This window comes from Patiria miniata, unplaced genomic scaffold (assembly GCF_015706575.1).
Source record: "Patiria miniata isolate m_02_andy unplaced genomic scaffold, ASM1570657v1 HiC_scaffold_29, whole genome shotgun sequence".
Taxonomy (NCBI): domain Eukaryota; kingdom Metazoa; phylum Echinodermata; class Asteroidea; order Valvatida; family Asterinidae; genus Patiria; species Patiria miniata.
This window is the reverse complement of record NW_024037068.1, coordinates 20,572,375-20,599,910: the sequence shown is the minus strand read 5'-3', so window position 1 is coordinate 20,599,910 and position 27,536 is coordinate 20,572,375. Positions and strand designations below refer to the sequence as shown.

At 42.6% G+C, this 27,536-nt stretch overlaps 1 protein-coding gene across 4 annotated transcripts; it reads right to left on the bottom strand.

The window, feature by feature from the left end:
- Positions 1-27,536, bottom strand: LOC119735789 (ubiquitin conjugation factor E4 A-like). 4 transcript variants are annotated; one of them, XM_038209721.1, is made up of 18 exons: positions 27,466-27,536; positions 21,854-22,243; positions 20,980-21,101; positions 20,141-20,308; positions 18,043-18,187; positions 16,477-16,679; positions 16,089-16,271; positions 15,413-15,530; positions 13,625-13,846; positions 12,657-12,947; positions 11,211-11,637; positions 8,872-9,064; positions 8,020-8,133; positions 6,704-6,878; positions 5,498-5,574; positions 3,934-4,185; positions 2,355-2,512; positions 1-445 (listed from the first exon to the last, which is right to left on the bottom strand). In XM_038209721.1, the coding sequence occupies exons 2-18, from the start codon at positions 22,089-22,091 to the stop codon at positions 331-333; spliced, it is 3,201 nt and encodes a 1,066-aa protein (XP_038065649.1). In that variant the 5' UTR covers positions 22,092-22,243; positions 27,466-27,536; the 3' UTR covers positions 1-330. The 4 variants fall into 4 exon arrangements, with proteins under 4 accessions (XP_038065649.1, XP_038065652.1, XP_038065650.1 ...); XM_038209724.1 differs by lacking the exons at positions 20,141-20,308; positions 20,980-21,101; positions 21,854-22,243; positions 27,466-27,536 and adding an exon at positions 19,558-19,653; XM_038209722.1 differs by lacking the exons at positions 20,141-20,308; positions 20,980-21,101; positions 21,854-22,243; positions 27,466-27,536 and adding an exon at positions 19,431-19,517.

Here is a 27,536-nt window from a genome sequence, read left to right as displayed (position 1 = left end):
CCACGGAGCACAGCCTGAGATCGAAAGTGTTTGATTTTTCCGGAGGGAGGAAAACCGGAGGGCCCGGAGAACAACCCTCGTGGCACAGGAGAGAACCAAGGCACAACTCTACTCACATGTGATCCCCGGCCAGGCCAGAATCCGAGGCCAGGATCTGCGGCCAGGATTCGAACCGTGGTCACCTTGGTGAGAGGCGAGCGCTTTACGCACAAGCCATCCATGCTACCCCTAAGGTTTTCCCTTGTCACAGTTCACCCCTAACTCTTGTGACGTACTTGTGACTTGCCTTGAGATCGATGTGATTACAACTCTTCTGCTTCTAGTTTTACTTCATTTCTTTTTGGAGTTTTCCTGCTTCCAGGCTTCTATCTTTTTACGCAGTTCGTCATTGGTCACCACTTCATCCATGGTCAATGGCGACCGGTTGAACGGATCCGTGTGGTCACTGAAATATCAGAAACATATCAAAAATCTCACAATTTGATAAAATTTGAAAAAATTTTACAGGAATATTTCAGAGAGATTTGAGAGAGCTGAACCAATCTTTGCCCTGTCTGCAATGACTTAAGAACTTTGAAATTCTGACTTTGCATGCACATGTCAAGATTTCACAAATGTGACCTGCCATAGCATAATGAGGAATAACCCCCACCTTTGACTTTTCAAGTTATATACATCATGTTAAAGGGCAAATCATTCAGGCATGCAACTGGGAAATCACAAAAATAGAGAAAATTCAAATTTTTCCTAGACTTTGTACAGTGTTTTTCTATTTTCAATGGCACACATGGGAAGTAACAAAAGAAGAAATCAGCTGATCCGAGGAAAAGTTGCATGCCTGATCATTGGCTTCCCAATGAAACCAAATTTATTTCTGTAGCTGAATTTATTCCAAAGATATGTCGCAGGAACTTCGACAGTGTCCCGCCAATCTTCGCCAACCTAATTTTGAGAAAAACAGCTTTGAAAAAAAAAAGATATGCATTGCGCCGCCAATGGCAGTGATAAACGGTTTTCAGTTTTTCCACTTTTGGGGGTACTTTTTCCTTAACAAAAAATGTATAGTGTAAATCTTGGATACCTTGACTACTCAAAAATACAAAACAACCAATATCAATTTCGACATGATTTTTCTGCTATATCCGACTTCAGGCGTCGATTACCCAAAGCAAGGTTTTGGGAGACATTCCTCATTTGGCCACAGTAGATCACAAATGTTTGTGTTCAAGACATAAGATTCTGACCACATATGTCGTCACTGTTTTCACGAAGGTACAATTTTTTTTTCATTTTTATTTCGAATGTCAAAATTTAACTTTTTTAAGTCTCAAGGTGTTTTCTTCTAAAAACCATTCTGCCTTGCTTTGACACAGAATTGCACAGAAGAGTGTAAAAGTAGGTCGCCTGGAATTTCGCTTTTTCACGAAAAGACGGCCATCTTTTGGCCAATTCACCACAGTTTCATAATTTATTATTGGGTTCACTAAACAGGTAAGCTCTTAAAGAATCATGTGGGAATTATCACTTCATGGAGTAGATGGACTGTGGTACATTTGGCAATTTTACAATCAAATAACTTCTCTTGCGTTTATCTCCAAACTTGTTTTTCTTCCGAATTGACACGCCCCACCCTTTTTGAAACCCTCAACAATATGTGCAAAATCATAGCAGGTACTGATGAAAGTACAGTAAACTCCTGCTAAACCGACATCGTACAACTCGTCAAATCGCTCACGTCGGCCGTCTGACTAGAGTCCCGATTTATAAGTCGCCATTTCGCTCAAGTCGTCGTGTTACTCTCGGTCCCCTTTCCGTATAAAGCATTACAAAATCCTTTGTGTAAGTCGGCATTCAACAAATCACGCATTGGCATCGACTTCCTGTACTGCAGTTGGCAAAGTGTCGAGTGAAAAGTGGTTTCGCACGGCCCGTGATCGCTGCATGCATCGGTGACGAAAAAGGGTGTCCTACTGCATACATCGCATATGTATCGTGAACGTATCAATACCAGTGCCCCTCTAGGCTGTACACATGCGCTCTGTCCATTTTGAATGACTAGTGCTGCATTTAATTCGTTACTGTGCACCTACATATGTATCGTGGTCTCCACTATCAATACCCCAAACGTGATGATACAATTCGAGGATTGATTTGCTGGATTCAACTCAAGCATTAAGGAGATAATCCTGGGTAAATCAAAGCCAATTAGTGCAATGAATCATGTGTGCAAAAGACCATTCATGTAAGTCAGCAAAATGACGACTCACAGCAGATATAGGCATTCGCGTAAGTTGTCACAAATTCTCGGGTCCCGAGAGTGCCGACTTAGCCGGAGTTTACTGTATCCTTCTCACCTGAGCAAATGCCTGGCTATGACAGCTCGGTCCATCACCGTCCGGGAGGAGGGCAGGGTCACGGGGTCACTCATGAGGGTAAAGGTCAAAGGGTCAATGAACTCATCAGGGGCATCAGCGAACGTCTCTTCCTCCTCTTCTTGTTTGGCTGCCATGGCCTGCAACAAGAAAAAGAAAGATATTCTGGGTCCTGCATAATAAATCCAATTGTTGTTTTTTGTTTTAGTTTTCTTCAACTGCTGATAATACCAATTATAAAAGATACTTATAATAAGGGAATAAATGTGTGCTCGAGAGGTTTTTATCACTCTGTTTAATACCGCTTAGAGTCTGGGTGCTGATAATTACCAGAGCCGGAGGCGAGGGTAATTATCAGCACCCAGACTCTAAGCGGTATTAAACAGAGTGATAAATACCGACCGAGCACATATTTATTCCCATTCATAAATACCTTATCCGTAAAAAAATATCAAATAATTCGTTCAAAAATCCCGATTTTGTTCAACAAGTTCACTTAATGCTTTTTGAAACATCCCTCTAGCAAAATAATGGAGTGTTCAGCTGGAGAGTAAGATGTAAACAACCCTTTTATGGAGATTGACGCGCGCCTAGCATGTTCTGCGCGATGTCACGCAGAACGCACCTGGGGCGTTGCGTTTTGAATTTAGAGCTATAAAATTCTGACTCGTATGTAGTGTTGCGCATGCCTACGTGAGGATTGTGAACGTTCAACCAATGAAACGGTAAGAGGCACTGGATTTTTAGGAGTCCACATTTTATTGTGACACTGGAAAAGTGTTTAAGACCAGCTAGCCATGTCTTTATCATCCGTTTAAGACCGGCCACGTGACGGGCTCTCGACCAATAGGAATAGCTAAACTGTCTGAGGTATTTATGAATGCACTTTTAACTAAAGTTCAGTACATTATTATTACCCCTGATCATCAGGCCAATGGGGGGAAAGGGAACAATTCGGGTGGTTCACAATGCAGTGTGCCACCAAGAGTTTACTATGGAGAGTTCATTCTCCCAGTGCATTGTGGGAGATGGTCGATAAATTCGCAGCGCATGACATTTCAAATTGTTAGTTTTTCCGGTCGGTAGTTTTGTAAGTGTATGATTCGAGTACATGTTTGTCCATTTCTTTTCTTTTTTTCAACATGGTGGGTTTTTTTGCAGGTCGGCAGAACATTATGCCCCAATCTATAACAAATTAGCTCAACTTGTCTACTGACACTCATTCAAATGGGCCGTGTTTTGTTCGACCATAAACTTGAAAAATGGACTCTCAATGGCAAACTCTTGGTGGCGCATCGCATTGTGAATCGCCCGAATTGTTCCCTTTCCCCCCATTGGCCTGATGATCAGGGGTAATAATAATGTACTGAACTTTAGTTAAAAGTGCATTATGAGTATCTTTTATTATTGGTATTATCAGCAGTTGAAGAAAACTAAGACAAACAAAATAATTTGATTTATTAGGTCAACCACAAATGGTCCTTGACAAAGTTGTCGTTTAAGTCTGTTCTGAGGATTTTTGAATCGCAAAACAAAAATATCTCTCTCCATAAATTCCTACCCTGACTCGATCTTCAAAGGCTGTCATCTCCTCGATCATCTCAATGGGGGCGATGATCTTCTTCAGGACGCGGTCCGCCCGTACAAACAGGGACGAAGAATAGGAGCGTCCGTCCCGCGAAACGGCCGCGCAGAATTCTGCGTTGTCGCCGAGATTCAGGTAGACCTGGCAAATGTGCTTGACCAGGCTGCCCGGCTTGAACTCAAACTCGTCAAAATTCTTGACCTTCAACGCACCCATCTTCGGACCAACCTAGGTTAAAAACATCTTAAATTCGTGAAGTGATCTTTCAAAAACAGACAGTTACAGGCAGAGCTTGAAATGGAGGTTTGACAATAAAATTACGTTGGGTGATTTTTTTTCCCCCTTTATTTTGCACACTTTCATTCTTAATTTCTTACTTTTGCACATTTTCAATTTTGTATTTGTCTGAAGTGTACTGCTAAGTTTCAGGTCGTAATTTTGTCTCCAAAAGGTGATTTGTTTGGAGGATTTGTAGAGGATTTGGCGATCATGTGTATTATGGGCCCGGTTCACTCAGAGAACAAAATCCACTTTTTAATTTATTTGACTGACCAAACTAGTTGGCAACATTAAGAACACGCAGGTATGTCATACCGGTAGATAGAGGAAAGGGTTTTGAAGTTTTGAGGGAAGTTTGGGGTTAAAATGACGATGTCAATAACAATAAGCAACACGAAAATAAAGATGGCGATCACACGGCACCAACCATAAAACCGCGTACAAAAACCGTAATTTCTACCCCAAAAAATCTGTTCAAAATTACAAAAAAACGTGTTATTTGAACTGAGAGAAGTCTGCTTTAGGTTGAAAAGGTAATTTTTTGAATGATAAAAAAAGACCCTTGACTCTAACTTGATCGAAACTAAAGAGGGGCCCAACACTACACGATGGCCGATATAAATAGTCACATTTGTTTTAGCCGCCCTCCTTGCCCCTTCTGCAGATATTATTTGGCCTTTATAGTGCCCTACCTACTGGCCTTGGTGCCCTCTATAATGTTGCTTCGTTCAAGGCCAAAGTGGCCTTGCCCTAAAAATTACCAAATTCAAGGCCTGCCAGCAAGTGTTTCATCAGCGGTTTAAAACCACCAACGTGATATGACGGGCTCTCAACTAATAGGAATGGGTAAACTGTCTTAGGCCACCCAAAAAAAGTCTCCAGTTTCTGGTATGGAGCTTGCCCAAAAAGTGGTGCGGCGACGCGGCTTCTTTTTTTTTTTTACCTGATTTTTTTGCTTCAAATGACGGCTGATGACTGCAAATGGTGCCCGACTAAACTTAGTGCAAATATATGGGAGTCCAGAGAGGCCACATAAAGCTTATTCTCGACCATAACCCAATCTAAAAACACGTTAAAATTGTGCAGCAGCAGGATTCCAGTCAAACCAGTGAGTTTGGCGGTTTTGAGACATCATCTTTCATTGAAAAAAAAACTTTTTTATTTTGCAGACGCGCATGGCTACAGCGACGCGCCCGCATACCAGAAACCAGAGACTTTGTTTTTTGGCCTTAGGTATATACGAATACAATCTTAAACTTACCAACTTGAGTAGAAAGTCATTAAACATGGCTGCCACTCGATCCACCATGACAGGATGCACAAAGATGGTCTTGATCTCTGGAATACAAGAACAGTGGGTCATACAGGAATAATAAACTAGACTCGACCAGGCAAATCATGGACTACATTCACTGCAGTATCCAAGAAAACCAAGTCCGGAATGCACACAAATTTTATTCAATTTAGCCCAATTTAGCCTGTGTTTTTAATCAGACTTATAATAGATGATGCTTTTTAAATCGCGATGTTAACGTGTGTGTTTATACCCCTCGTACATATAAGTTCCAACCCTTTCCCTGTTTCCTTTCTCCCCGCTCATATCCCCCTGGCTTTCTTATATCCCCCCCCCCTCCCCTGGCTTGTCATTGTTCCCTTCCCATTTTTTTGTGCAACAGGCTTTTGTCATTATACATATAGCTCTATCAATCCAGATATTTTATTTATTTAGTTATTTAATTAGGCTAAATTTGTTGTTCTATTTCTGGTTACGTGTACTCGTGTTAGTTTTTTCATATTGTTACGTCTATTTGTACATATATACATGTATATGTTTTTATGTTTTTAATTTGAAGTTTTTTTAATGTGTATACGACTATACGTGTGCAGAACGAGGAGACAAGTTTCATGTTTTTACATGATGAGAATAAATAAATTGAATTGAATTGAATTGAATTACTAGCATTTTGGGTAAACCTATACAATAGCACTGCCCGGCCTTACCTGTTTTACCGTAGAGGGGGTACTTGTGCAAGGAGCCCATAGGCACAACAAGCAGACTAGGCTGGCACCAGCAACCATGCATCAATTCATAATACAGTGAAATTTTCAACTTTTGAGGTGAACTTCCTATCTTTCTGTAGTGAATTGTTGTTCTTCGCTGTTAGCAGCATGTGATATCATACACACACGACTTGGGGCAAAATTACCAGGTTTTTGTGAACAAAAATGAAAATCAAGGGTTCCTCCTCCTTCTCCAAATCACAAATGTATGTTAATTATTTACATAATGGAAAATAAAATCTCATCTCAGTAAAAAATTCCCTGAGTAATGTCATAACTCAATATTGCTCAATAACTCAATACATACAGTTTTGTTTTTTGCCTCTTTCCTCCACCACCACCTCCCCCCCCCCCCAAAAAAAAAAAACAAGAGAAAAAAATAGTTGGATTTCAATAGTCTACTCACCACTGGTGATGAAGTTGAGGATGTTCATGGACTCGTTGGACATGACGTTGAAGAAGCGTGCAATGCTGCCGTTGGTGCGCAGCGTGCTCTCCCGCTGCTGCAGGTCCTGGGGCCGCAGACTGCGCCACTCGCCGCTGTCACGCTGGTGCTGCATCTCCTTGATCTGCTTCAGGTTCTACAAAGGGCAGATCATTGTGGATCAAATATCCGGTCTGTTCACCAGTACCCCCTCACCGGCAAAGAGAGTACAGTTGGGGGTGACCGACCGACGCCATCTTGCCTGACTGCAATTCATTTGCCGCGAAGCGCGGCCACTGCGTGTACATAGTACAAATCCCCTGGTGTACGTGCGTCACACACAAGGAACGGTGCACGTCAACCAGCGAAATGTCCCGCCCATGGGACATCATTGTTAGGTAAAAGGGCGCCCTCTTTCGTCGGCGCATGGAGCCCATAGAGCATGCATGAGTTGCCAGTCCATGTTCACATATTATGTCTTGGTACCAAACACTGACTAGTTTTTCACAGGCTCCCGTGTTTGAATTCACCCAATTGCTATCCGTTGATCGATTGAACGGAAGTTGAGGTCAACATTTTTATTATTATAATAGTATACAAATATTGAGTGGCTCAGCGTGGAATGGGAGGAATATTATCGCAAAGTAAAATCTGGACTTTTCCATTTCACGAGGCGAAGCCAAGTGAACTAGAAAAGTCCAGATTTTACCGAGCGATAATATTCCTCCCCATTTCACAATTTAAAGCCACTCATTATTTGTTTTATATAACTAACATATAGATCCTTGTCATTTGATATATTTGAACTTTTTTTCAATACAAAACTGGAGGAAAATGTATTTCTCTCTTCCAAACCACCCTTTCACGAAAATGTTTGAACCCAACGCTGTAGCACTGGCTCTTTGGAACAATACGCGCTACGCGCAACGCTGAACGCGCACACGCGTACCAGCATGCATTTGCACACAAATACTGCGTCATGATCCTAACTGTTGAATAGTATTTCCCATTCCCCATGGGCGGATAGTACTTTTTGAGCCGCGGCATGAATGGGAGCAATAACAAATGTCACGTGATGTGAGTTCCACCAATCAAATGACAAGGATCTGTATGTCGGTTATATAATCATTAATTCCCAATGTTTTCAAAATGTTGTACAATGGAATGCATTTCTTTTGAAATACCCCAAGTTAAAATCGATCAGGTGACAGGTTTTAACAGTGTTGTAATTTATACGTGGGCATCGGGAATAATTGTCTCGTCTGTGAACCAGACTACAGATCCAAGCGGGTACTCACATCCATCGCCTCGTCCAGCATAAAGATGGCGTCGTTGATGAGAAGATTGATGAAGCGAAGGAACAGGGGCGCAGTGGCAGCCTCCATGGACAGCAAAGCCTCTGCAGCTATTTCCTGGGTTTCAAAAAAGGGCGGGAAAAAGAACATCAATCGTCTTGGGCAACTCCAACCTTTTTTTAATTCGTCACCGACACCACGAAGTAACACTCCACATTTTTTTTTGATTTTCAGTTTTTTACATTTTTAAACATTATTCATCAAGGCCTACCATTGCACGAAGTTTCAAAGCTTCAAGAGCTTTACTTGAATAATTACGCTGATTATCCACGGCAACTTTTGCACAAAAGTGGCAATTTTCGTTTTCACGAAGTAACACTCTAGTTCCATTTACCATTGCAATGCATGGCGCGCACTCTGCTCAAAACGTGTGTGTTCTTTCAGCAAAACGAAAACAATTCACACACATCCTTATGTGATTTATTTTTGTTTTGCTGAAAGAACACGGAACTTTTTTGTGATCCGTGGACAGAACCTTAAAACGGCGGTTGTGTTTAAAATTCCGTAACTTGAAAAGTACAAGAGTGATTTGAATGATTCTTGTACTAAAAGAAAGCTTATGAATTGGGCTTTCAAATCCTAGATTTTGAGAGTGCTACATGCAGAACTTCACTAAAACAATGGTCCCGAAATTTGGGTATCGTTGTTTTTTACTCACCCTGTATTACAGATTCGGAAAAACAATATGAAAACTTGACTGTGTTGGAAAAGGAAATAATGATAATAGGTGCTTAGAGGATGCTAGGCAGGTCCTCTGTAACCACCAAAAGATCAAAAGGAAAGAAATGTTCGAACCTTCATGGACTGTCTGTGTTTCTCCAAGCTCCAGAGGTACTTGAGGATGTGGTACATGGGCCGTCGGTAGTTGAACTTCTGCTCAAAGGCGTGGTCATCGCCCGAGAACTCAATGTCCACGTAGATGCTCAGCAAGGAACGCGAGACCAGAGGGAGGAGGGGATGTTCCTGGAACACTTTCTCCCGATGGAATCTAGGAAGAACATATGACGAGAGAGGGTAGACTTAAAGGTACAGTCCATCATTTGTAATTTGTGCATTTTGTTCGTTTGAAGCAACAAAAGTGCTCAAAATCTAAAGAAGGGTGCTGAACAACTAACCTGATGAAGTTTCAGCTCAGCTTCAGCTGTGTATTTCGAGAAAAACAACATTCTAGGATCTCGATTTCAAATCAAAAGTTGCTGAATCATGTTTTGAATTGGGCCTGAATTCAGCGTCCGAGACACGTTCTCACTGAGCCGATTGCAGCTACGCGATGTCGCGCACTGATCCCACGAATTATAGCAACTGCGCACGCGTGTGCGTCGTGTCAACGCTTGCGCGCGCTTCGCCGAATAAAAAAACGAACTACTTACGGAAATTTCCAACGGTGCTTCTTAAGACGCACCGTTGGAAAGGCCTTCTTTCGTTGATTTCTTCAAAGTGACAGCTTGCCAGAAAGAATAATTTCACAGGGAATTTTGTCCCCTTACTATCTTTCAACCAAGTATGTTTTTCAACAATAATTACGCCAGTTACTTTTGGGATAGCTGCAAATGATGGACTCTGGCTTTAAAGGCATATAGGATCATTTGATGCTTACGCATTATGTTTGTTTACAATAATAACACCACTCTAAATCCAAAGAAGAATGTTCAAAACCTAACCTGTTGAAGTTTCAGCGCAGTGGATATTACAAGTTTGGAGAAAACAGTGACAAACCATGCACACCGTTTTGTTCACGGCCAATGCCATTTCGTCTATGGAACTCTATTTCCAAAAATCAGTCAAGTAACTGATTGTTGGATATCACTTTACATTTCCTGATTTCTTCCAAATGACAGCAAGCCAGACGAAATAATTTCACGAGGTGTTTAGTACCAGTACGATCTGCAAGTAATTTTTTTGGTAATTATTTTGGTAGGTTAGGCCAAAAAAAAAAAATATTCGGTCTCTGGTCAGACCAAAGTTCCGGAATTGACGCGGCCATGCGGCTTTTTTTTTTTTTTTTTTTTTTTTTTTTCTTCAAGCTCGGATTGTACAGACAAGGTAGGTACTATTTTGCTTGTTTGGTGTCCTCAAGTACATTGGTGTCCTCCATAATTTGCCTTGGTGCTTTCGATCATTTGCCTTGGTGCAATTTCCCATTCCTTGGTGCTCTTTCGTAAAAAAAATTGAGGAGGTGCGGAAATAGAGGGCGCTGTTGGAGCTACCGCGGAACATTTTGGAAAAAAAAAGATCGACGCGCATGATTAAAATCGACGCGCGCGCTGACCAGAGACCGACTTATTTTTTTTTTTGGCCTTACTTTGGTATTTTTAAACACATTCATAAAATTATGTTTGCATTTACAAGTTTTCAGGTTGACAATTATAGATTCATAACTTTCAACAGTAAATTCATGTTACTGTACTACTTTCATTAGTCTGGAAATTTACTAATTTTTCATACAATGTACGAACTAGCAGCTTTGTTGAGGGTAAGGATTGTTAAAGAGACTCTCTCACACACAAAAAAACCTGGATGCATTTAAAGAGTATATTTCAAAAATGTGATATATCCAATTGAAAAAGTGAAAGATTTCCACAATTATGAAACTTTCAAGAAAAAGCAATATCACAGCTGTTTCTAATCTTCATTTTTCGCTTTACTGTATTCTTAAATTGAGTTTAACTATGGTCCAAGTTGACTTTGGGCAGCCGGGACAGAGCGGGAGTCTACAAAGGTATTAACAAAATGACCTTTCTTGCATTTTGAAATAAGCTGTGGAGTGCTGTGGCCTCGTGGTTATGGGCATTGAATTCGTGGTCTGCGGGTAACTCTGCAGGTTGTGGGTTTGAGTCCAGCCTGGGGTCATGGTGCGTGTGCCCTTGGGCAAGGCACTTTGTCACTCATTGCTTCTCTCCACCCAGGAGTAAATGGGTACCTATGAGGGCAGAGATGGTTATTGTGATTGAATTAGCTTCCTTGCGCCTAACAGGCAGCATCGAGCTGTATACTCCCCAGGGAGCTGAGATGGTATTTGGAATGTTTAATTAGCCCACTGATCAGGGGTAATAATAATGTAAAGCGCTTTGATCTTAGTTAAAAGCGCTATATAAGTACCCGTTATTATTATTAATAAGCTCTGCATTTCTTACGATGTCACGATAGATTTTGACTGCTCCTTGGGCGGGATGAGACCCTCCAACACCTCGGCCAGCTTGGCTCGCAGATGGGGGTTGTTCATCCGACCTTTGCTCCCCATAAAGGTCACGATAAAGGTCATGAGGTGACCCAGTGACTCGGCCCCGTCCTCGAACTTCTGCTCGGCGAATCGGCGCAGGAACTGCAGAAAGTTGGTCAGATTCTCGGCTAGGAACTCGGGCACGTAGGCCAGGCAGGGGGGAGCCGAGCCCCCGTCCTCCCCCGGGGGTAAGGGGTATGAGGGGGTCCGGAGGGTGGTCCGGTCGTCGGTGGTGGCCAGCTGGATTAGGAGGCGGGCCGTGGCTAGGTGGAGGTTCCAACTGTGCTGGATTAGCTGGGGCTCTAGGAGGGCCGTCTTTAGAGATAGAAACAGGGCCATGGCTAGGGGAAAAGAACATTACTTGTGAACTGGCAGTTAGGATAGAATTTTTACATCATGACAGTAAATGTTGATATGGACACTGTGTATGAATGGTAAAGTAGTATTGTTGATGTACCCTAACGTGGCGCGGCCCCTAACGTGGCGCACTTTGATTTTTCGCCTGTAGTGCCTAGCTAGAGCAAAAGTTTTAACTGAAATTTCACAGAAAGTGAAATTTCATCAAGCTCTAAACACTCCCGTTCATAAATCGCGAGTTTATTTACCAGTTACAAAGTTAAAAGAAAAAATTCTTTTGGCGTGATTTTCCGATTTTATTTTCAAGTGCAAAGTGAACCCTTTGAAAATGCCCCGAAAAATAAGAAAATAATTTTCTGACAAACATCTGGCTGGGTTTGTAAGTAAAGATAGTAATGATTTATCAGAATTTGTCAAGTTTACAGAAATTCTTAAATGTTAATTTGGAATTTTTTGAGATTTATTCAAGTGCACCACGTTAGGGAACACTCCGCCAATTTGTGCCCAATTTCCGGACGCGACCGTTTTTGCATTTCGGATTAAATTTTATGAAACCGAAACTGTTCACAGAGGTTAAATAGCAAGCATTAAAAAGGTAAAAGTACCAGCATTTCACTGCATGAATTTGAGGTTTATCAACAAAGAGGTTTGGCAACACTACACGAGGAAAGTTGGGTAAGCTTCGAAGTGCGCCACGTTAGGGAACACGACTATACTTCATCTATATCTCAATAGCATGTTTTTAAAATATTTGAAAAAAAAGTGAGCCGTTTCTTCCCCCCCCCAAAAAAAAAATTCATTAATGTCCATCTCTTCCCCAAGCCTCTCATTTTATACCGACTTGTTTTCCGCGTTTCCGTCATCGCCCTTCTTAGTCAATCAGCGCCAATTCCACTGAGCACTCACCGATGTCCATCTGTTCCCTTAGCCTCTCATTTTATACCGACTTGTTTTCCGTGTTTCCGTCATTGCCCTATCAGCACTAATTCCACTGAGCACTCACCGATGTCCATCTGTTCCCTTAGCCTCTCCACGGCCGGGTTGCTTCCTCCCGCCGCCCCCAATCGCTGCATCTCCTGATAGACCTCCTGGATGCGGTGCAGCTCCCGGTTGAGGCGGTTGAAGCGCTCCAGCACGCTGTGGTAGCCCAGGTTCAGGCAGCGCTGGGCCAGGAAGAAGACCTCCGTGGTGAACTTGTACGGCGGGTTGGTGGGGAGGGCGGGAGAGGCAGTGGGATTCCTCCCGCCTTCTGTGTCGTCGGCTAACTTGATGAGGCAAGTCTCTTTGGGGAGTCCTTGGGATCAAGAAGACAAGAGAGTGTCGCAATTTGTCTTATTTTTGCTTGTGCCAGGGCGTTACATCTTTAGTAAAGGCCAAGTTTGATCAAGAACGGGTTAACTAGTGGTTGGTTCTTGACGTAACTGGCGCATGCGCACTGAAGGTGAAGTGCGAATGACTCTAGTCAAACTATTGTCATGTCAACGACCGTCAAAAAATGGCAGTCAACACTTGATGTTTCTGTTTATTCACACAAATAATACTGATTGTGTAATTTACTGACACCTTACATAATCGCCATAACTGTTGTGCAATGGTGACAAAAGTGACAAAATTGTAAACTAACAGGGAAAAGCTATGCAATGAAAATGAAATTTAGCACTCACAGTTTAATTTTTCCGCCATTTTTGTTGACAGTTGGTCGCCTCTGCGCTTTGCTATGAAAATAGCTATTGATAGCCAGCTATAAATCGTTGCGTGGCCAGCCGCGGTAGGCTGGTCCTGAATAGTTGACTAGACTAGTCCAACCAATGTCGACTAGCGCGAGTTCGATCAGAGTTAGTCGAACTATGGTAAACTGTAGTCCTTGATCGAACTTGCCCATTGACAAAGGTCATCCTCACGTCATACTTAAGGTCACTCTTGGGTCATATCAGGGTCATTACAAGGTCATTCCTAGGTGCTGTCCATTACCTCTGAGATGCACTCCTTTGTCGTTCATCTCCTCCTCCCCAGCGGTACTGCTCAGCTCCAGCCGGCTGTAGCTGAGGTCCACGCTGAGAATCTTGCTGGAGTCCGGCGCAGTGAACGGGGCGCAGAATCGCACCATGACCGCACCTAGGTTCATAAAGAAAGCGTCGCTTGCGTAGACCTGGCCGAAATTCTGCATCTCCCTTGACCAAAGTTTACCCCGACCTGCAGAAGAGAGATTTGTTCAAAACGGCCGAGAAAACCCAATCATGCTGTGTCGCCTTACCCTTGCACTACTGGACCCTCCGATAAGCTGCAACCTCTGTCTTTGTTCAAATGTGTACATTACCACAAGGATGAGTGGCTACATGCTCCAAGGAATGCAAAGTTAAAGGGAAGATACAACATTTGCAGACATCAAAAAATGAAACGATCGAATTATCACGAAATACCTTACTGAATTGTTAGGGACTGAGAGTCTAATTAAATCATCCTTTAAAATCATGGCTCCTGGTGTGCTGACAGTTTCAAGAAAAACTGTATTTTTCCAACGCTGGTCGGCCGACCAGAGTTGGAGAAAACTGGCTTTTTTCAAAAACTGTTCCTGAGTTGTCATATTTAGTTATTCTGACTTTTCTTTGCAATTGATTACACAACTGTGAACTGAGCTTACAATTCTCTGAGCTTACAATTCCCCAAGTGTATTAATTGCTCTGTTTCATTTTCAGTGGGGTCAGGGAACCAGACTACAAAAACATGATAGGTTTTCTTGGTTTTTTCCAGCATCTACAAGCCCAAAACGTGAAACAAGTCAGTTTAACAATATTTTCTATAACATATTAATCCTCCAGATCCATTTATTTCTGAAAATTACAGCAAAAGCAAATGTACGTTCCCTTTGACATTCCGTCAAGGCAAAGAACCCTCTTATGGGCTCCGTGTGCTATCACGAGAAGGTGCTTTCTTACCACTTTTGAGATCCCCTTGGACAAGACACACTGCGTGCACATATTGGTTCATGCATGTATGGTGCAAACTACCCACCATACGACTTGTTTTATTCCGAATGTGCGCAAAGCCATAGTGTCTTTGCATTAGGGTCAGGTGTCGACGGCAATGTATTTGAATGCCTTTCTTACCCTTGAGGGCGTAATTGTGCACGGAGCCTATAAGGTAAGCAATTGCCCAAACACGGTGCTGGCTTGAGTAATGAATATGCTGATTATCTCGGCGCGAACGCAAGCGAGAATTTGTGATGTCAGGCAGTGTTTCCCCTAGCTAATGAAATGAGCGAGGTGGTAAAAATCCAAATTGATGATTGAAACAAAATTGACGCAGTTTGCAAACTCAAAAAGATGCTGCCCTTACAACTAAATGCGAGATGATTCCATTTACACATCTGAATTGTGAGTTCTTGAAACATAGAGGTCAAGGAAAACGCTCATAAATTACACAAAAGGAAAATTGTTCGACTAGTATTTCCTTTATTGCAAATCTTCACAGCGAGGTGGTGATATTGGCAAAAATTGAGCGAGGTGGTCACTGAAAGTAGCGAGGTGGCCCGCCTCACGTTTAAATGGGCAGGGGAAACACTGATGTCAGGGCAAGTTTTCGCGCTGCAAATTCGCAAAAGTTTAACACATTTCAACTTTGGCGAGTTTCGCAGCGAACGCTTCGTGACGTCAAATTGGCATCGCATTTGCATGATATATGAACCGGCCTTTAGGAGGATTATTAACACCAACCAGGACTCACTAGATCATAACTATGTATGAGGAATAGTGTCCATACCTGCATTTGCATGTAGACAGTTGCCCAGCCAGGACAGTAGTCTGTTCTTATTAGCCGTCGAAGACTTGAAGATCCCTTTGAAAACTTCATACATCCTGTCATTCAGTAGGGCCATTGGCTGCGAAACATGCAAACCATCAAAAGGTATGACAAAAATTGAATGAAATTATCTGAGCAGGACTCGATATCTGAATTTAAATTCTACGCTGTGTTTACAGTGTTTTAAGGTTGAGAATTTTACGTTGTAGTAACATTGCAGTTTGAAAATTCCACATACGCATGTACACACCAGCCATAAGAATTCCGGTCTTACGTTGTAAATATGACCCGTAGGTTGTGTTGCATACACATTGTGTTAAGGTTTCAAACTTAACATTGCACTAACGTTGCAATTTGAAAATCTCACATATAAATGCCCGCCATAAGAATTCCTGTCTTACGTTGTAAATATGACCTGTAGGTTGTGTTCATGCAAACATTAAGATAAAGACGCAAACATTAGGTTGCAGTCACGTCAAATTTTGAACATAAACCCACCTGCCGTAAGAATTCCTGTTTTACATGTACGTTGCATTTTATCTTATCTGATATGACCCGTAGGTTGTGTTGCATACACTTGGTGTTAAGGTTGCAAACTTTAGGTTGCAGTTACGTTGAATTTTGAACACAAACCCACCTGCCATAAAAATTCCTGTGTTGCACTGTGCTCCCTCTGCGTTGCCCTGGATGGTTTGGTGAAGAACTCAGTCGGCTGTTGATGCCTGGGCACGCACGACAGAGACAGTGGGATGCCTAGGACTGTCTGCTCATAACTCTTGGCTTTTTTATGGTCCTTGGGCGTGACGTGATCCATTAGAATCTAAATGAGGGGGGGACAAAATTCACATCTTAGAGGCTGCTTCATACCTTATATGGAAGCAAAATGCAAAGCAGAGTTGACAACACGATACATTTGTTGACACCACAATACATCATGGATACTGCGTTCCATGTAAATGAACCTCATATACACTATACTCCATAGATGTATTCAGGACATTTTTGATGAAAACTGACAGGCTTACGTTTGCTAAGCTTGTCCGTCTCGTGAACAGCTCCAGCACAGCACAGAAGGCGGCATTCCTGGCGTCCGACAGCGACGGATTTTCCGTCATCTGTTTGTACAGGAGGTCTAGCAACGGAACGAACGCGTCGGCCAATTGTAGGTCTTCGTCCAACAAGACTGCATCAACCACTTCCAGCAGAAAGTTGAAGACGTGGTCGATTTCTGAGAGGGAAAAAAAGTCAAGAGTGGTAGGAGCAGCTTCTCAATGACTAGCGAAATGTAATTCTGCATTAGCCAGATATTACATGCTATCCAATAATGGGTTTTGCCCTTCAATGGTATAATTTTGCATTTCAAAAATATCACAAGTTTGCTTTGGAATACACAGGCTCCTGCTTACTAATGCACATATCTTAACCCTACCCATAGTAAATGCAACAGAAAGCAAATAGTGGTAAAAAGTTGTTGCATTCCGTTGCATTCAGCAGTCAACTCAAGTCACTGTGCTTGGTAGCATGTTGTTGCATTAAGCTGGCTAACTGCCCTAAGTTCCAAGGCTAATACAACAGAAACCACTGTTGCATGTTGTTGCATATCAGGCATCAACTCAAGTCCCCATGCTTTGTTGCATCTTGTTGCATTAAGCAGGCTAACTGCCCATAGTGCCAAAGCTAATACAACAGAATCCATTGTTGCATGTTGTTGCATATCAGGCATCAACTCAAGTCCCCATGCTTCGTTGCATCTTGTTGCATTAAGCAGGCTAACTGCCCATAGTGCCAAAGCTAATACAACAGAATCCACTGTTGCATGTTGTTGCATATCAGGCATCAACTCAAGTCCCCATGCTTCGTTGCATCTTGTTGCATTAAGCAGGCTAACTGCCCATAGTGCCAAAGCTAATACAACAGAATCCACTGTTGCATGTTGTTGCATATCAGGAGTCAACTCAAGTCCCCATGCTTCGTCGCATCTTGTTGCATTAAGCAGGGAAACTGCTCATGGTGCCAAGGCTGATAAAGCAGAATTCACTCTTACATTTGGTTGTATTTAGCAGGGTTAACTTTGTAATGCCAGGGCTGGTTTGGACCGAGTTCACTGCACAATGCAACTGAATACACTGTTGCATTTTGTTTCACTTTCTTGCATTTAGCGTGGTTCTCATTTCAACTATGTTGGATTTTGTTGGATTTAGCATGGAACCTGAAGAAAATCTGACGGGGGTTGGGGTTGTTTACATAGCGCAAAATGAAACCTTCATTTACTGACAGTGCACTTTAGATTTGGGCATATTATCAGGTTTGTGTACAAACTTTGAAGCGCCCAGCTGGCTACATTGTGTACGGTGAGTGCCCTCTGGTAAATCTAATATAGGCCAATACGGGAACGATATGACTTCTTTCATGGAGGCCCCCTTCAATGGCAAAAGCATTGTGCTAGCTACTGGTCAGATAATCAGTCACGAGGCAGTTGCTTTGTGTAATAGTGTGCACAATGGTTTTTCTCCATTGAAGGGGGCCTTGTATTAATGCAGAGTGATCATGTGTCAGGATTCCTCCATAGTTGTATGGTCATCACACCATACCTCCACTTGCAAACATCTGCAGGAGTGTAGTCATGGTCTGTGCATGCAGGTCTTGCCCATTAAACAGCTCCGGGGTCAACAAGCTTGTCACTGCATTGGAGATGACGACTCGCCGACAGCACTCTGCATATTCATGGAGGTCACCCTGAGATAAAAGGTCAGAGTTCAATTGGCAATTCAAAACAATTGGTTTGTTAACACTTCACGTGATCCACATGTATCAATTGGCTGTGAAGTCAGAAACCTGGCACAGCAACAAACATTATTATTTGCAACACCACCTGGAGAGGGGTGCAGTACAGTTCGTGTGCTAAACATTTCTAGCGTTGCTTTAATGCTACTTTTGGAGAATAAACATCGGAATTACGTTTTTAAAAGGTAATATTTTGGGGGTACAAAAATATGTGTCCCGCTATTTACAATTCATTAGCGTCAAGTCTGAGTTATGATGGTCGAGTTCGAGTCTGAGTACGAGTCTTTGCCGACGTGACTCAAGTAGAGTCTGAGTTTAATACCGAAATTGCAACTCGAGATGGAGTCCCAAGTCCTGGACAGCTGGACTCAATTCCTACAACACTGCATAGTTGTGCACTATTCTAGTCACCAGTCAATATGTTTGTACGAGTGACCTCACCTTGTTTGCCCTGGATCATTTTACACTCCTCCTGTGGAAAGCTTGCAAGTATTGCATCACCTTAAGGTGCATAGTTGTGCACTAGTGACCTGACAGCCAGTCAATATGTTTGTAACACTGACCTCACCTTGTATGTATGTGTGTCTTGAATTGTTGTATACTCCTCCTGTTAAAAAGGATTGCATCACATAGGGGTGCATAGTCCTGTACTAGTGACCTCACAGCCAGTCAATATGTTTGTATTAGTAACCTTGCCTTGGATTGTTGTACACTCCTCCTGTAGCAAGCCAGCAGGTATTAAATCACCTTGGGGTGCACATTCATGCACTAGTCACCTCACAGCCAGTCAACATGTTTGTGCTTGTGCCCTCACCTTGTCTGCCTTGGATTGTTGTACACTCCTCCTGTAGCAAGCCAGCAGGTATTAAATCACCTTGGGGTGCACATTCATGCACTAGTCACCTCACAGCCAGTCAACATGTTTGTGCTTGTGCCCTCACCTTGTCTGCCTTGGATTGTTGTACACTCCTCCTGTAGCAAGCCAGCAGGTATTAAATCACCTTGGGGTGCATATTCATGCACTAGTCACCTCACAGCCAGTCAATATGTTAGTGCTTGTACCCTCACCTTGTTTGCCTTGGATTGTTGCACACTCCTCCTGTGGCAAGCCAGCAGGTATTCCATCACCTTGGGGTGCATATTCATGCACTAGTCACCTCACAGCCAGTCAATATGTTTGTGCTTGTGCCCTCACCTTGTTTGCCTTGGATTGTTGGACACTCCTCCTGTAGCAAGCCAGCAGGTATTCCATCACCTTGGGGTGCATATTCATGCACTAGTCACCTCACAGCCAGTCAATATGTTAGCGCTTGTGCCCTCACCTTGTTTGCCTTGGATTGTTGTACACTCCTCCTGTAGCAAGCCAGCAGGTATTAAATCACCTTGGGGTGCATATTCATGCACTAGTCACCTCACAGCCAGTCAATATGTTTGTGCTTGTGCCTTCACCTTGTTTGCCTTGGATTGTTGTACACTCCTCCTGTGGCAAGCCAGCAGGTATTAAATCACCTTGGGGTGCATATTTATGCACTAGTCACCTCACAGCCAGTCAATATGTTTGTGCTTGTGCCCTCACCTTGTTTGCCTTGGATTGTTGGACACTCCTCCTGTGGCAAGCCAGCAGGTATTAAATCACCTTGGGGTGCACATTCATGCACTAGTGACCTCAACAGCCAGTCAATATGTACGTGAACTATATACACCCGAGGACAGACAGACAAAGGGAGAACAACAGATTCTTTGTTGTCCTCGAGAGTTCATCTTTTGTTGAAATCGGTCCTCGGTCGTGCGTTTGTGTGCTTAGTCTATGGGAGAGTGTTAAATTACAGGGACAAAGGAAAAGACAAAGCATTGTCCTCGAGAGTATAGTAAAACATGACTGTGTGTTTGTGCTTGTGCCCTCACCTTGTTTGCCTTGGATTGTTGGACACTCCTCCTGTAGCAAGCCAGCAGGTATCGCATCACTTCCTTCTCTCCTGCCTCTTGCTCCTCCACCGTACAGCTCAGGGAGGCAGAGCTCATGTTGATGACATGGAAGGCAGGGTCCTCAAGAAGTATCCTCTCAAAGATGGCCTGAAACAGCGATAAAAACTTTGGTCTTAGGACGGGAATCTAGGTTCCATTAGGTAAACATTTAGCAAAACCAACACTGCATTTTTAGTCAAAAATCAGCCTGTTTTGTGTGTAAACCACACGTTCAGCCAAGAACTGGTCCATTAACATCATCACAACGTTAAATAGCGCCACCTGGGACCTTAGATCTCCGAGTCATTTTTCTTCGTCTCGTCAACTTTCCAATAATATAACCCTTATTGTGATTGGTTGAGGTTTAGGCTCGCGTGTATTCACTTACTAAAGAATTGTACATCTAAACTCCAATAACATTTGCCGTTGCTCATGGCTCAGCGCGCAGGGTCTGTTTATTGTACACGTGCTAGGCCGTGCTAGTGTATACACAGAGCCCGGGAGCTCTTATCTCTATGTCCAAGGTCATCTGGCTGTGCGCTTTTCGCCGGTTTACATGGGGTCCTTTTGACCACAAAGGATTTGATATGAGTTGAAAGATGTACCGTGCCAATTTTCGCAGTGTGTCTTTACATTGTGTAAATGCAGAGGAAGTCTGACTATTTGAAACATGTTTACGGAGCCAGGCAGCAGGTGCTACGTTCAATGCTTTGTACAATGGAATTTTGCATCCGGATTCCGGAAAAGCTGCCAAATCCATCAACCAAAAGAAAACCCACCCGATCAATGACATCCCAGCCCAGCCAGTTCCACGTCCCGCCATTTTCTTCCTTCAGGGCGTCGGCCGTTTCCACCAGGTACACGCAGCGAGGCGGCATACCTCGGTCACTTGTCTCGTTCTCTGAAGAAAAAAAGATGTCAAAGGAAAAATACTTTGAATCATATTTAAAAACAGTTTCGAAATTCCAACGCCAATTTGAGACTTAGACCACATTGAACAAAAAAGTTTCTCGCAAGAGCTTTTAGAAAAAGGGCAGCCCATTTTTTTTTTTCCCAAGATGGCGGATTTTCTAAGATGGCGCACGGATCCTGCCCTTTTCTCCACTCTTTTGTTGATACTTTTGTGTCTAAAAGAGCTGTTACCCTTTTCAACAAAATTTTGAACTTGCATGGCTGCAATTTTTTTTGGAAAACAAGTAAAAAGACCCATTATGGGAGGAATTCAATACATGGACATCACTAATTTTTCCCTGCAGTGACCTATCAGCCATTAGAAAGCAATAACATGACCTAAAAAGTCAAGTTTAACAGGGAAAATATTTAAGCATTTACTGAGAAAACACTTGGAATTTTCAGACCAGTCTCATAGGATTTGTGCACAGGGTCACGGTGTCAAGTGATGTTCCGAAATGATACTGCAAATATATGATAAGCGGAAAAAGAAGTAGCTGGCGGGGATGATAAACTTCTTTTTTTTTTTACTTGGCCTTGCACACATGGTGATTTTAGCCCATACGCTCTGCAAACAACTTTTGGATAAAGAAACATGCGAGACTGTATTAACGACTAGTCCTCCAAGTTGATTATGAGGACCAAAAACGTGTACCTGTAAAGATATTTACAACAACAACAAAAATTAATATTTTATTTTACCGTGATCAACGGTGACCAGAAAAACTGTCTGTATCATCCGGTCCACTGCCTGAACCTTCTGTGCCTCTGACGCCGCACTCTCGTCTTTCACCTCTGACCCTGGATTCTTGTCCTCCTTGCTTTCATCAGCTGCGCTGATTGCCGGCACGACCTCTGAACTTTGACCTTTCATGACCTCTGGGGTCTCTTCTGTGGCGGACTGCAGCAGGGCGAAGGGGTTGACCATATCTGGTTCCATATTGGAACTCGCTGGGATGCTTTTGTGTCAAGTTCTTTTGAAAATTTGAAGTTCTTCTTTCGCAACTGTTTGGGACAGAGATGAAGTTCAGTCCCCTGTTTGATCCAACTTTGGGAACAACATTTACATGGGTGATTGTGTAGTTACAGGCCCTGTTCATATAAGAGAACAAACTTCAAACTGTAGGTTATGGGACTCACCCAAGTAGTCAGCGATGTTTCAAGTCAACAGGGATGTTGTTGATAGAGGGCAGGATTTTGATTACAGTGGAACGTCGCTATACCGAACACCGCCATACCGAACATTCGGCTATACCGAACATCGTCCTTGGCTCCAGATTTTTGTGTACAAAACCAACCGAACATTGTTGTTGAAAACTGATGAATAACAGATGAGCGACAAGTGGCTATTAATTCCCCAAGGCATAGAAGATGTACATGTATGATGTAGGTAGCAACTTAGCAAGTTCAAAACTGTAATTACATAATGCATTAGTCGGCACGTGTTCGAAGTCATCTTTCAGTAACTACCAGGGCATGTATGGTGAAGTTATGAAGGTCGCTATTTATTGAAAAGGGAGTACCGAGCACCGGCAGCTTAAAATCGCTATGCCGAACGATCGCTATTACAAACATTATCTGTGGATCCCGCGACGTTCGTTATAGCGGCGTTCCACTGTATTTTTAAATTAAATATGGCCATGACCTTGAGGCAATGTGAGTGTGCAAAACCGTGTTGATTCACTTCAACTGCAAAATGCATATGAAAGTTACATTTTCTCCCAAGAGATGCTGTTCAAAATTGCAACAACAAAAAACAGAATTAAAAGAAGAGTGCTTTGGGTTGCAGCCACATTTTATGGGGCTAGGCCTAGTTTAGCCCCGGCCATAAATGTCATGATTTTTTAATGTGGCTGAAACTACTGGACCTCTTCCGTATTGTTTGTGCAAGCCACACAGTGGCCAAATGTCAGGAAACCTAGTGGATTTTGAGGAAATTGAAATCAGGACTGCTTGTTTTTTACTTGATATTTACCATGGAAGATTCTTGGTAAAATATGTTGCAAACTGACGCCACTTCAGCGGTTGTGTACAAAGTCTTTGGAGACTCAGGACATTTTTAAAGTATTTCCTAACAAAATTGGAAATGTTTCTCAGTGCCAGATTCATGTCTTATCTTTTTTGCAATGACTGACCTTCATTGAGAAGATATTTGAAGAAAAAAGTGGCGTCAGGTTGTAACATTTTTTCCGATACTTTGAAAGAATGTACATTGTAGTATCCAGACGCCACTTCTTTTTGTACAAAGGCTATGGCGAGTCAAAACTTTCAAAATACCTTCTAACAAAACTGGAAATGTTTCTCAGTCCCAGATTCACGTCTTTTCAACATTTTTGCAATGACTGACCTTCATTGAGATTATGATGATAAAAGTGGCATCTGAATGGATGCAACATTCTTTCCAGATAGGTAGGCCTACTGGTAAATGGCCAGGAAAAGTTGAATTCTGTTTCTGTAGAGTAACTTGCTAGGCGTCTTGTAGCTTGAGTAACTCCAGCTGACATGCTCATTAGGAATTCACATGTAATGCTGGAGACAAAACTACATTGTAAATGTGAGATTGTACGAGACCCTAAAAAAACGGTCTCCACAAAATGGTCATTTTTCCCCTCTATCCTAGCCCCATAAATGTGGCCCATTTACTGGACTACCTCCGTAAATAAAGGTCACACTTCCTCCATGTACAAAAACATGTAGAACTTAGTCAAATTTGGATTTTCACATTTAAGCTTAGTTTGTAGTTTATTTTTGCTTAAGAAGCATACTCACCCTCTTTATAGGCTAATCAAAAAGTGCTGCCTTTTTCAGATGTCTACTTTTCGTGAAATTTCATGTTGAAATTTTGATACGTAAACCTGTGCAAACGAAGTTGGAAATTTCACAGAAAAATCTGAAAAAGGCTGCACTTTCTGATTAGCCTATAAAGAGGGTGAGTATGCTTCTAAAGCAAAAATAAACTACAAACTAAGCCTAAATGTCAAATCAAAATTTGACAAAGTTCGACATGTTTTTGTACATGGTGGAAGTGTGGCCTTTATTTACGGAGGTAGTCCAGTAAATTGGCCACATTTATGGGGCTACCTCTATCCCAACCCAGATTCCATTAAACATAGGCAGTGGATATTTTGCCGGAGACGGCAAACCTTTAGTAAACGTTAGCTTGCGGGATATACACTCTTATAATTCAGCCCTATCATAGAGAGTACAGCGCCCTCTGTTGATATGGATTGCCGACGGCAAACCTTTAGTAAACGTTAGCTTGCCGGCATTACCTCCGGCAATATCCACTATCTTAAACATACCTCATACCATAGTCATTCCTGAAGCTAATGATCGACTTGAATAATCCAGGAATAATCTGATTGGCTGATCGGCACAAGCACACAATAACCACAACAAAGCCATGACAGTGTGGCACTGGACAGTTTTTGTGAAGAAGCCACCGAAATCATCAATATTTTTCATATTTTAGTTAAAAAAAGTAAACTAAAGACAATTAGGCCCCCCAAAAAAGTCTCCGGTTTCTGGTATGCGTGCATCACTGTAGCCATGCGTGTCAACAAAATGAAAATGAAAGTTTTTTTCAATGAAAGATGATGTCTCATTAAATGTCAAAACCCCCAAGCTCACTGGTTTGACTGGAATCCTGCTGCTGCACAATTTACTCGTAGAACTATGAGGCTCCACGTAGTGGAGCCTCATAGATCAAGAAGCCCGCAAAATTGCCTGCAGCACCAAACACTAATAAAGTACAAAAACGTCCATCAAAATGGAGACATTTCACACAGAACCGCTGCACAGTTTGCCCCGTATACTCCGTACTTTATCTCTTGACATACTCGCATATCATGCGCAGAACTAACATAGGTGGATTCTGTCGGTTTTTAGGCCACAATGATGAAAATATGCCCTTTCCGCACTGAGCCAACCTGACACTTGAAACGTGCACGCATATGATCGAGCGAATGATTTTCGGTTCGCTCGGAGCGCGCCGCGGGGGGTACGGTACATGCACTTGTACGCATGCGCATACTATCATTTCGCTTGTACCGTACCCCCCCCCCCCCCCCCCCCCCCCCCGCGCTCCGAGCGAACCGAAAATCATCGTTTTATCAATGACTGTTTCGTGTAATAATACGTGCTCCTTGGGTGTGTTCAAAGCCCATACTGTCGTACGGCGCGGCGCGGATCGGAGCACGTATTATTACACGAAACAGTCGTTGATAAAGCGCGACTTGTTTTTCTTCGCGATCGAGCAAGGACGGTGACGTCACGTCAGACGCCCTCATTCGACAAGTCGATTCAAGAACTGAGCCTCCCTGCAAACACGTTGAGCTGTAAGTTTTCAGACTATTTTGCCGGTGTTTTTTTTTTCAAATTTTTCGCTGTTTGGGAACAATATAATGGAATATCAAGAATATATAGATCAATCCAGGATAACTGTCCCTCTCATTTGTATTCTCTTTACCGTTTTTTGGGGGGTCTTTTTGTCCTCGCGTGGCTTTGTGACTATGCTACTGTGACGGTGTCACCAAAGTATGGCAAATCGGTGGAGCGTTGGTATGGAGGCTGGGGTACCCGTAATTCAACGCTCCACTCAGTAGAGCTACACTACGTGTAGACCCGTGAATGTGGCTTGTAAACTACAACGCCACGTTCACGGGTCTACACTATGAGGAGCCGGAATAATTGCAGAATACCCCACCACTTGGAATTACACCCCTAAAATCTCTGGCTACGCGGTTGGAATCACTGGAAAAGAAACAATTCAAGTCCATGCCAGCTACGCGGATACTGAGTGGGGGTCCATTATTTGAGAACGAAGCAACACAAAATGAATGGGAGTTGCTGAAAAAAATTCTAAGTCCAAACCAACTACCCTGTTGGCGGCTAGGCGGTCACGAAGTGGGAGTGCAATGGAGCATGACGCATAGTACATACAAGTAGCACTGAGAATGTTTATTGAGGTCAATCAACCGTGACCTCATAGCCGGCTACGAGGTGGATAGATCGAGTGGCGGGGTACATGTATTCTGCAATTGTGCCGAGGAGCCTCATAGTTCTAGGACTATGCACAATTTGGGTTACGAATAAATACGATCGAGAATATGCTTTATTTTGGCCTCTCTCTCTTGACTCCCATATAGGCCTATTGGTAATCCTTACTTTTAGGACACCTCTATTTTTAACAAGTTCTGTTCAAAACTGACTTTTTTGAAGATGACTGTCCAGTACCAAAGTGACTTTTGCAGTCTAAAGCAGTCTTTTTTCTTCATATAAACTCATGTAAGTTGTAATTTTGAAAGCACTTTCGAATAAAATGTGACTTTCCTACCTTTTTTCGCAGTCAGACGTGCATGTTGTAGTTCTCACACGCGTGAAAGCCCTACATAATGAAAGCCCGATGCTGATTGGCTGCTAAAAAAATTAATGAGTCTGGTTCCCAGACCAAAAGATTCTGACTACTCCTGAATCTTTTGGTCTGGGAACCAGACTAAAAATAAATAAATCTAAAATTAATGTGGCCTGACGTTGCGAACTTAGCAAGTTCTTCTTCAGAGGCTAAAACAGAAAAATAAATAAGTTAGTCTGGTTCTCAGACCAAAAGATTCTGACTTTTCCTGAATCATTTGGTCTGGGAACCAGACTAAAAATAAATAAGATGTTTATTTTTTATCAGCCAATCAGCATCAAGCTTTCATCGCATCAAGCTTTCAGGTTTGCCATCTTGGTTTTTGAGTCTGTTTTCTGGTTGTCATCGTCGTCTTTTACCCCTGAATTTCCCTCATAAATCAAAGCCCTGCCCTCTTTCCACAAAATTAAACCTGCTGATATTCAAGAAGGTGTCATTGCCAATTGTTCAGATGTGCCAAGAAGTATCAGAATGTCAATTTTGAGTGTCATTCAGTCAACTGTTTTGGTGAGTCTTTCCCTTCCTATATAGGAACGGGGTCCTAAAAGTAAGGATTACCCTAGACCCGTGAACGTGGCTTGTATACAACGCCACGTTCACGGGTCTAGGATTACCCATATATTTGCATTCAGTCGGGCACTATCTCCAGTCATCAGCCGATATTTGAAGAAGAAAAAACGGTAAGAAAAGCCGCTTCGCCGCACCACTTTTTGGGCAAGCTCCATACCAGAAACCGGAGACTTTTTGGGAGGGGCCTTATGCAGTTGATCATCAATGCAGGCATACGTCCGGAAACTGGGCACAATTTATTTAACTTACTGTAGTTCACAACTTCCGAATTATAATACGTACACAATAGGTTAACTCAACACTTGTTTCTATTTCACAGCGTAGAACTTACTCTGAGATCAAATTTAATCCCTTCCGTGCAAAATCAGATGGTTTTACTATGCCACAAATCTCGGACTCGAA